This window comes from Muntiacus reevesi, chromosome 6 (assembly GCF_963930625.1).
Source record: "Muntiacus reevesi chromosome 6, mMunRee1.1, whole genome shotgun sequence".
In the NCBI taxonomy this organism is placed as follows: Eukaryota; Metazoa; Chordata; class Mammalia; order Artiodactyla; family Cervidae; genus Muntiacus; species Muntiacus reevesi.
The window spans coordinates 31383834-31395232 of record NC_089254.1 but is presented as its reverse complement, the minus strand read 5'-3'; the positions used below and the strand labels follow the sequence as shown (position 1 = coordinate 31395232).

The 11399-nt window shown below is 40.3% G+C and overlaps 1 protein-coding gene across 1 annotated transcript in view; it reads right to left on the bottom strand.

Annotated features, from left to right (window-relative positions):
- Positions 1-2034: 2034 nt before the first annotated feature.
- Positions 2035-11399, bottom strand: part of ABCB4 (ATP binding cassette subfamily B member 4) — a 69317-nt gene continuing 59952 nt past the window's right edge. The window contains exons 23-27 of the mRNA XM_065938963.1: positions 10021-10177; positions 8365-8562; positions 7272-7478; positions 3750-3896; positions 2035-2238 (exon numbers count right to left, since the gene is read on the bottom strand). Of these exons, the coding sequence (XP_065795035.1) occupies positions 2035-2238; positions 3750-3896; positions 7272-7478; positions 8365-8562; positions 10021-10177 (913 nt within the window). The remainder of the gene's footprint in view (positions 2239-3749; positions 3897-7271; positions 7479-8364; positions 8563-10020; positions 10178-11399) is intronic.

Below are 11399 nucleotides of genomic sequence, written 5' to 3'. Positions count from 1 at the left end.
ACATTTTCATAGGTTCTGGTTCTGATGACTGGTTGTCATTGTTATTTCTTTGTGAAAACATTCAGAGTTGGCCTCTATGGCACTTGATGTATCCTTAAGAGTTAATACAGACTACAAAGATGAAATCCGAGTTAAGACCTTTATACTCACTAGTACAAGTGTTGACTTGAATGTCAGCACACTTAGAGTCATTTGGCTGGGATTTTTTTTTTTCTTTTTAAAAAAAATATTTAATTGGGGGAAAACTGCTTTATAATGTGTTGGTTTCTGCAGTACAACGTGAATCAGCCATAAGTATACATATATCACTTCCCTCTTGAGCTGCCTTCCTCTTCCCCACATGGTGGTTGTACCAACTTACATTCTCACCAACAGTATAGGAAGGTTCCCCTTTCTCTGTACCCTTTCCAGTATTTGTTATTTGTAGAGTTCTTAATGGCCATCCTGACTGATGTGAGGTGATACCTTATTGTAGTCTTGATTTTCGTTTTTCTAATAATTAGCAATGTTGAGCATATTTTCATATGCCTGTTGGCGATCTGTATGTCTTCTTTGGAAAAATGTTTAGAACTTCTGGTCATTTTTTGATTGGGTTGTTTGTTTACCGAGTTGTAGAGCTGTATATTTTGGAAATCAGTCCCTAGTTCACATCATTTGTATATATTTTCTCCCATTCTGTAAAAGCTTGTAAGTTTGATTAGGTTCATTTATTTATTTTTGTTATTATTTCTGTTGCCTTGGGAAACTGACCTAGAAAACCCTTGGTATGAGGACTTCCCGAGTGGTCCAGTGGCTAAAACTCCATGCTCCCAATGCAGGGGAGCCCAGGTTCAGTCCCTGGCTGAGGAACTAGATCCCACATGCTGCAACTAAGGATCCTGCATGCCGCAATGAGGATAGAGGATCCCATGTGCCACAACGAAGACTTGGTACAGCCAAAAAAAAATTGGTATGAATTATGTCAGAATGTTTTGCCTGTGATCCCTTCTAGGGAGTCTCCTGGTGTAATGTTTATGTTTGTCTTTAAGCCATTTTATTTTCACTTACAGAGTGAGGGAGTATTCTAACTTCATTGATTTACATGAAGCTGTCCAGCTTTCCCAGTACCACTTGCTGAAAGAGACTGTCTTTTCTCCATTGTATATTCTTGCTTCCTTTGTCAAAGATTAATTGACTGTAGGTGTGTGGTTTTACTTCTAGGCTGTCTGTCCTGTTCCATTGATCCATATGTCTGTTTTTGTGCCAATAACATGCTCTTTTGATTAACTTTATGGTACTGTCTGAAGTCTGAGAGGGTTAGGCCTCCTGCTTTGTTTTTTTCCTTCAGGAAAATAATTGCTTTGGCAATTCTCTGTCTCTTATGGGTCCATATGTATCTTAGGATTATTTTAGTTCTGTAGAAAATGTCATGAATAATTTGATAGGGATTGGATTACATCTTCAATCTACAGTTTTATATACCTAAACTTTTTACTTTCTTTCTTTAAATTCATATATAGTTGATTTACAATGTTTCAGGTATACAGCAAAGTGATTCCATTATTTTTATATGTCTATTTTTCAGATTCTTTTCCATTATAGATTCAAGATATTGAATATTGTTCCCTGTGCTATACAGTGGGTCCTTGATGTTTATTTTTATATATAGTAGTGTGTTTCTGTTGATCCCAGATTCCATATTTAAGCGATATCATATGGTATTTGTCTGAGAAACATTTAGTTAAGATAATGACTGATTTTATTAAGATAATCTCTAGGTCCATCTATGAGGCTTCAAATGGTGTTACTTCTTTTTTATGGTGAGTAGTATTCTCTCCATACATTTTTGGTAACTCAGAGCCAGGCTGTTAATGCTGCATCAGCCAGATGTTCCTTTTAACAACTAAATTTCAAAAGCTGTAATATCCAACCCCAGATTGGATGTTGCAAATTGGAATAAGATATACCTGTGTTTTATGGTGACTTAGAAGTCTCTAAATCAGAAAAAGTTGTCGGAATTTATTTTTAAGATAGATACACTATAACAAGAGTTCATCAGTTCTCTGTCCCAGCCTGGACGCTGACCATGGTGAAGTAGATGCCTCGCTGTGCCAGCAGCTGCTGGTGCGTGCCCTGCTCCCTGACCCTGCCATTCTCAATCACCACTATCAAGTCCGCGTTCTGGATGGTGGACAGGCGGTGAGCGATCACGATGCAGGTGCGGCCTTCTCGGGCGTTGTCCAGGGCTTCTTGGACAATCTATTAATAGAACAGAAGCCTCACCTTAAAAATGATAGAAATAAGTTTTAAAAGTAAAGGAAATCCAAATATTTTTACCATCTATACAAAAGAAAGTCACCTTTCATTTCTTGTGTCATCTTTGAATTTTTAGCTTTATGTATTGAGTTTTACATAGTCCGTCTTGCATACAGTTATGTTCTTTATAATAAAAATGTATTCTCAAACTAATCTTCACAAGTCTTTAAATTTTCTAACCAGTCACAAAATGATTTAAACTAACAGCTTCAATTTTGAGTGTTTTTATTTCCCAGTTTTTCCATTATTAATATGCTAAAGCATTCAAACAAAAAGTGCAATAAAAGCACTTTTTGTGTATAGAATGTATATAAAAAGTACTTTTTGTGTATAATGTTTTCTAAAATCATTTTAGAAAATTTGGAAAATGCTGCAAGGGATGAAATAAAAATATTTTACCTCAAAATAACTGCTGTCTATATTTGTTTACTTTTTTCTGTGCTTACCTATCTTTTAAAAATTTTATTGAAATATAGTTTACAATGGTGTGTTAGTTTCATGTATGCAGCAAAGTGATTCAGTTACATATATCCTTTTTCATATTTTCCATCATAGATTATTACAAAATGTTGGATAAAATGCCTATACTATATAGTAGGTTCTTGGTTATCTATTTTATATATAGTAGTATCTATATTTTAAAATCAAACTCCTAATTTATCCCTCCCCTCTTTGACAACCATAAGTTTGTTTTCTATGTCTATGAGTCTTTCTGTTTTGTAAATAAGTTCTTTTGTATCATTTTTTAGATTCCACATTTGCATGATATCATAATGGTATTTCTTTCTCTGACTGACTTCACTTAGTACGGTAACTCTAGGTCCCTCCATGTTGCTGCAAATAGTGTTATTTCATTCTTTTTATGGTTTATTAGTCCATTGTTTATATGTACCACATCTTTATCCATTCCTCTGCCGATGGACATTTAGGTGCTTCCATGTCTTGGCCATTGTAAACAGTGCTGCAAAGGACACTGGGGTGCATGTATCCTTTCAAACCAAGTTTCTTTTCCAGATATATGCCCAGGAGTGGGACTGCTGCATTATATGCTAACTTTATTTTTAGCATAGAAAACTTTAGTTTTCTGAGGAACCTCTATACTGTTCTTCACTGTGGCTGTCTGAGTTTACATTCACCACCAGTGTGGGAGGGTTCTTTTTTTCCACACCCTTTCCAGCATTATTTGTAGACTTTTTGATGATAGCCATTCTGACTGGAATGAGGTGATACTACACTGTAGATTTGATTTGCATTTCTCTAATAGTGATGCTGAACATCTTTTCATGTGTTTGTTAGCCATCTGTATGTCTTCTTTGAAGAATATCTAGGACTGCTGTCCACTTTTTTTTTTTGCCAGAGTTCTTTAAAAATATTGAGCTGTTTGTGTTTTTCCATGATTGCACGAAAAAGTTTTGTTTCATAAATTAAATGGGACATGAAGTAGGAAGCCGTACCTTCTCGCTTTCAGTATCCAGTGCTGATGTAGCTTCATCCAGCAGTAGGATGCGGGGGTGTCGGATGAGCGCTCGGGCAATAGCAATCCTCTGTTTCTGTCCCCCGGAAAGCTGAGTCCCCTTGTCTCCCACTCTTGTTTCATATTTCTGCAAGTTAGCCGTTAATAAAGTTAGTAAGGTTCTAGTTTAGGAAAATCCTAATAGTATATTGAATAAACTTTTACTTAACACTTGACAGTTCTAATTATAGGAAAAAATACTTACACTTAATAATAAAGTTTCTATAACAACTTCCAAGTTGTGTGTTTCCTTTTTTTTTAACATGACATTCAAAATCAAACTAGAATGTTAATGATCTTAGTTTTCATTTCATTTCATATTCTGCAACAAATTGTCCAATTCCTATCATTATCTGAACATCAGTTCCCTTCTCCAGGGGATCTTCCCAACCCAGGGATTGAAGTCTCTTGCATTGCATGGGCTTCCCTGGTGGCTTGATGGTAAAAAAAATCTGCCTGCAATGCAAGAGACCTGGGTTCCATCCTGAGGTCGAAAGATCCCCTGGAGAAGGGAATGGTTACCCACTCCAGTATTCTTGCCTGGAGAATTCCATGGACAGAGGAGCTTGGTGGGCTACAGCCCATGTGGTCACAAAGAGTCAGACACAAGAGGAACTAACACTTTCTTTCACTCCTGCATTGCAGGCAGATTCTTTACTATCTGAGCCAGCAGGAGTCCTAAAATGGTTACATGTCAGTATTCAACATTTTTAATTTAAAATATTCACATGACCCACACAGAGCCTAATTTACTCTTTTTTTAAATTCATTCATTCACTTAAATTTTTACTGACTACCTGTTATGGTAGAACTGTGGGAAGTATAAAAATGAATCTGCCTCTGTTCTTACCCTTAAGGAATTTGTAATCAAGAGAAAAAAATACATAGCATGCAATATAAGATTAAATTACTTGTAACAGAAAATTGTGTCACTGAATTCTTACCTTAGTTTTCAAATCCATATTGATCTCACTGCAATTTGGCTATAGTCACAGCAGCTAAAGTAAAGTGAAGTCGCTCAGTTGTGTCTGACTCTTTGTGACCCCATGGACTGTAGCTTACCAGGCTCCTCCGTCCATGGGATTCTTCCAGGCAAGAGTACTGGAGTGAGCTGCTGTTTCCTTCTCCAGGGGATCTTCCCGACCCAGGGATCAAACCCAGGTCTCCCGCATTGCACACGGGCGCTTTACCATCTGAGCCACCAGGGAAGCCCCAAGGGTGTGTTACCTGCCCGTCGGGGACTCGAACCCCAGTCTCCCACGCAACAGGTGGGGATACTCACCACTATACTAACGAGGATATATACTATATATATATACACTAAATATACACTATATACTAACGAGGATAGCAACTAAATGAGGTAACAAATAGGGAGTGTTGGGGACTGGAAATTGGAGAGTAGAGGTCCTCTCCAAAGAAAGAAAACACTAAGGAAAAACAGCCTTGTGACAAAATTAAATTGGAGCATGAAATTAAAACTAAATTGTAAAAGCATAAATTTAGAAAATAAACAGTGGAGAAAATCTTTAGGACCAAGGCCTAGACAAAGAGTTCTCAGAGTTGACATCAAAAGCACAATCTGTAAAAGGAAATAAAGGATGAACTGGGACCTCATCAAAATTAAAAACTTAAGCTTTGTAAAAGACCCTGTTAAAAGGATGAAAAAAAATAAGCTACAAACTGGGAGAAAATATTTGCAAACTACATTTCCAACAAAGGACTTACTAGTAAGTAAAACATAAAAATCTGTCAACACTCAACAGTAAAAAACAATCCAATTAGAAAATAGGCAAAATACATGAAAAGACATTTCATCAGAGAGAAAATATAGATGGCAAATAACTATATAAAAAATGTTCAACATCCTCTGCCATTAGGAAGTGCAAATTAAAATCACAATAAGATATCACTGTGTACCTAACAGGATGGTAAAAACAGTTGCAACAGCAAATGCTAGCAAAGATTCAAACTATATCCCTCATCCCTGCTGGTGGGAATGTGAAATAGCAACACCACTTTAGAAAACTGTTTAGCCATTTCTTATAAAATTAAACAACCAATCACCATATGGTTTAGCAGTTATACTCCTGGGCATTTATCCCAGAGAAATAAAATTCAGGTTCACACTAAAACCTGTACACAAATACTTATAGCAGCTTTACTCTTAAAGGTCTAACTGGAAACAATTTCAATACACAAAAACAATTAGTAGCTCTAGTTTAAGGAACCACCATACTGTTCTCCATAGCGGCCGCACCAATTTACATTCCCACCAACAGTGACAGGAACCTTCTCTTTCCTCTGCAAAACAGAGTTACAGATGTAGAAAACAAACATGGTTACCAGGGAGGAATGGGGAGGAGGATGTTAAATTAGGAGACTGGGATTGACAGAAACACTCCACTATATATGTAAAAGAGAGAACTAATTATGACCTACTGTACAGCACATGGAACTCTGCTCAATACTCTGTAATGGCCTCTATGGGAAAAGAGTCTTAAAATTGAGTGTATGTGGAGACACACATATACATAATGTATAATCATCATATATATATATATATATATGATTCACTTTGTGTATACCTGAAACTAACGCAACATTGTAAACCAACTACACCCCAATAAAAAATTGTAAAAGCTGCAGGACATCCAGACCATGTATCCATCTGATTCAGTAATAAAAAGGCATGACCACAGTTAGCACACACGAGCTTCAGGGAATTACGCTGAGTGAAAATGCTAATCTCACGAGGTTACATACTGTACATGTCTTCATATAACATTCTGAAAGTATGACAGAAATGGAGAACAGTTATTTGTTGCCAAGGGTTGTGGAGAGTGAGGGTAAGGAGGAGGGGTGTGTCTACAGAAAGGTAACATGAGGAATCTGTGGTGATGAAAACGTTCCACATCCTGACTGGAGCAGTGGATGTGAGTCTACACATGCAATAAAAGGGAAGAGAACTAAATACACATGTATACAAATGCATACAAGCAAAACTGTCAAATTCTGAGTAAGGTCTGTGGGCTGTATCAAATTAGTATCATGGTTGCAATATTCATCACTTCTGCAAGATGTCATTGGAGAAAACTAGGTCCAAGGTACATATGAACTCCATATTCCATAACAACTGCAAGTGAATCTGTAATTACCTCAAAATAAGATGTTTCATCAAAAAAGAAAGTGCCATAAGGGATAAAGCAAACAGGGCTACAGTCCGAACGCAGCCCACAACCAACAGTTTGAGGTGACTTAATCGCCTCACTTGCTCTTCACGACCTTGGTACAAGATAAACACCACAACTAATACTTCCATTTCCCAATAAGGAAGCTTGGTATCATGGACTTCACTGTGTAGGCCAAGGTCACAGTGCTAGTACAGAGGCGAACTCTGGGACCTGCTGGAGGAGGACCCCAGGCTGCAGGACCTCATCCAGGAAGTCACCCGTTCACTTACGTGGGGCAAGGTCTCGATGAAAGGGTGGATGTTGGCTGCCTTGGCCGCGCTCACAATCTCAGGCATGGCTACGGGCCGGCTGTTGTCCCCGTAGGCGATGTTGTCGGCAATGCTGCAGTCAAACAGGATGGGCTCCTGGGAGACGATTCCAAGTTGGGCTCTGAGCCACTGGATGTTGAGCTGCTTTGCTTCGTGACCATCGAGGAGCTGAAAACCAAACCCCACAAACTGTAAGAAGGACTTAAACAAACAAAAAAAAACCTGAACAGCACGTTACTAAGAGGACTGTGGCACAGGGACGTCGGCAGCTTGTGAAATACCAACCCTCACAGCCTGTAAGCTCTTACACTGTAAGAGCCTGTAAGACCCACACAGCCAACAAAAAGATTCTTTTTTTTTTTTATGGCGACTCAGCCATTCCTTTCTTGTTCTACCTGGGAAAACGGTAGCACATTTGGCCCTGTCTTTCCACATTACTCTGTCTGTTCCTGTCTGCCTTCATCCAGCAAGTGTACCATCCTCTGCCTTCATCACAGTATTCATCCTCTGCCTTCATCACAGTCTACATGCGGTTGGCTCCCTGGACCAGGTCGGTGGGTACCATCCCAAGGTAATGGGAGATGCAGGCATCATTGCTAAGAGCCACATTTCTGCTTGAAGAGGGCCAGGGGCTAGACACCAACAACATCAATGCTAAAAGCCAAATGTGAGAGGCCCGGAGGTAAGGATCAAAGAGAGCTTCAAGTTCAGGGTTAGAGAGATGGCCAAGCAGAAGGGAGGGGAGGGAGTCCTGGGAATCTGCTCAGAACTCTGGCAGGAGTGGTTACCTTTATAACCCAGGGAGCAAGTGTGTGTTCTCGCAGGGGTATCTGGCTGGCGCAAAGGGCCCAGGGTGGGGTAGAGATCAACTTCACACTCAGACCTCTCTGAACTCCACTCAGTTCCAGATATTCTACCCTACTGTCCCCATATGTTTGTCTGACTGTGGGCACCAATTTGGGATCCACAGAATGTGATCATTTTTTCATTAAGATGATAGGTCTTGTCCGATAGTGCCTTAAATCAGGTTACTGATCTCAGAAAGCATGCTCACCACTGTGCCAGCCAAGGGGTCGTAGAACCGCTCCAGGAGCTGGACGACCGTGCTCTTCCCGCAGCCGCTGCTGCCCACCAGGGCCAGCGTCTGGCCCTTCTTCACCTCCAGGCTCAGCCCCCGAAGCACAGGCACGTTTGGCCGGCTGGGGTAGCTGAACACGACTTCATTAAGTGTCACATTCCCTTCAAACTTATCCTAAAAAATAGGTATGTTTATATTGCTACTATAATTAGTCTGATAAATCATTGGAATAAAAAGTATAAATTCAAGGAAGCTTTAACAGACACTACAGCAGAGTAACATAAAATCTGTGTTCAGTACAAGTGGTGGCACCAGTTAGTATTGGTAGCAAATTTTTATAAAATGAAGACGGGAACCAGGGCTACAGGTTAAAGAGAGCATATTTTAGAGTTGTCATATACACAAAATGAAGATGGGAACCAGGGGTTCAGGTTAAAGAGAGTCATAGCTCAAAACTTCTGTGTCACTGAAGACAAATATTTAGTGTTCCCACATGATGACTTTGCAGCAGAAGCCAAGTCAAAGGCTCCAGGCTCGAAGGCGTGGGGATTTAGAGCAGTCGGGGGACAGCCCTTAACTCAAGCCCTGCGGCCTCTCTAACTCACTCACTCGGCACAGTAATTTTATTATAACAGGAATTAGTTGATAAAGTCCCCAAAATGGTGCATAAGTCCCCATCTCTTTACCCACGCTGCTTCACATTAGAATGTGCAGTGGCTTGTATTATGCAAAGAACACCGAGAGCTAAGCTTGGAGACAGTAAAGCCTTATTCCTCCTACTCTGAATAAAGTAGCTGTCTTACCACTTCACAACACAGCCATTACACCAGGTGATGAAAGCCAAATTGCTAATGCAGTTACAAAATTAAAGCCACATACCTTCCCTGCAGGAACGACTCAATTTTCATGGAAATTATTTCGTTCTAGTACAATCTGGATATTTGGTGGTTGTTTTTTTTAACTTTTGATGTGCTCAACTTCAGAATCCTTGCAACCCCCTATGAAATTTGAAAATGCCAGGAAAGTTGGCCAAATATTATTAGCCCTGTAACTATCACAAAGCTAATGAAGTCAAAGTCAGCATAATCACTGCAAATTTATCCCGAGGTTACGATTGCCACTTGACATCTGCCTCTCATCTACAAAGGCTAAGCCACAAACTGCTGCAACCGCTGACCTTCAACACCCCCTGAAAGGGGTTCAGGGCAGAGATCAGGAATGAGGCACCCTGTGCTCTGGGAAAACACCGGCAGAACAGGCCTGCAGACAGACATTTTCAGGAGAAAATTTTATGAACCCAGTTTCTTGCATCTTCTCATAACTAGAAAAGCACTAAAACCATTAGCAGAGACATCTGTTACTTGTGACTAGCAGAAAACCTCTGCCAAAATGTGTGCCTGACGGCAGGTACCTCCTTCAGTAAAATCAAATGGAAAACTGTGGAGCAGTCTCTCAGAGATATCTGAGGTGTTGTCTCCCGGCTATTGGTCTCATTTTGCCCCAAATAAAACTTAACTCACAACTCTCACATTATGCTTTTTTTTTTTTTTTTTTCCAGTCGACATGATCTAGCAGACAGAAAACCTTGAGGAAAAAATTAACCAAGTGCTCATGAGACAGCAAGGAACTCACGGGCCTCAGGCCTTCCTCACTGTGGCTGTCAATCAAGGGTTGTCTTTCAAACAGCTTGAATAAGTGGGCTGCAGACAGCTTCGCTTTAGCATAGTCTGGAGCAAAGGAACTAGCATGTCCTAGAGCCACGGCGCCCAACACAATCGCTGAGAACACCCTAGATGGAAGCAGAGGAATTTTGAAAATTAGTTTATGTAAGAGCTGACTCACTGGCAAAGACCCTGATGCTGGCAGACTGAGGGCAGGAGGAGAAGGGGATGACAGAGGATGAGATGGTTGGATGGCATCACCGACTCGATGGACATGAGCTTGAGCAAACTCTGGGAGATAGTGAACAGGGAAGCCTGGCGTGTGGCAGTCCACAGGGTCATGAAGAATTGGACACAACTAAGCATGCTCTGACTTCCTTCAGGACTTCTCATTTCCTGGATTTCATGGAACTTTGTAAAGTTCTTCTCTCTCCAGAAGCTGCTGATCAGACAATCAGAGTTGTGATGATTCTACTGATAATTCTCAGGTAATTCTACTGATTAGCTGCTTACCCTGTTTGGAGTTGAGGGAACTGGAGCTCTGGGTGCTGAAGGGACTGGGTGGACCAGATCAGGAGTGAGACTTCCTCCTGACTCTACAGCCCTGACCTCCAGACAGTGGCTTCCACACCCCCACTCCCCACCTCTCCGCTGGGCAAATGATAATCATCGGCACTATGCTAAAAGAATTCTTACTAGGCAAAATAAGCCTTTACTACAGCTTTTCTCTTATAAGTAAAATATCTATTGCTACAACCCTCAGAAAGCAATCCTCTTAAACTAAAGGTCTATTCTCCAATTCAGAGAATGGATATGGATGATAACATCTAGGAAGAACTAAAGATCCTGAGATCTGCATGTGCATGCTCAGTCGCTCAGTCGTGTCCGAATCTTTGTGACCCCACAGTACACCAGGCTCCTCTGTCCATGGGATTCTCAAGGCAAGAATACTGGAGTGGATTGCTGTGCCTTCCTCCAGGAGATCTTCCTGACCCATCGATCGAAACTTCATCCCTTAATGTCTCCTGAATTGGCAGGTGGGTTCTTTACAATTAGTGCCATTTACAAAGCTATTTACTTCTAGCATCAGAGCTCCCCAAAGAAAGAGGAGGGTAGGAAGATCTCTAATAATAATGGAGAACTTAAAAAAAATTTCCCCCAAACTTCTAAGGTTTTTTTTTAAGCTGTTTGTATTGTTTTGTCTCTTTGAGCTACATTCAAATAAGTGAGACTAAAGTTCCACAAACTTGAAAAAACCTGAATCAAATTGAATCAAACTCCATGCACTGAATTGTCTCTGCTTTGCTTCTGTAACCCTGATACGGATTAGATAATTCTGGGCTGGGTATC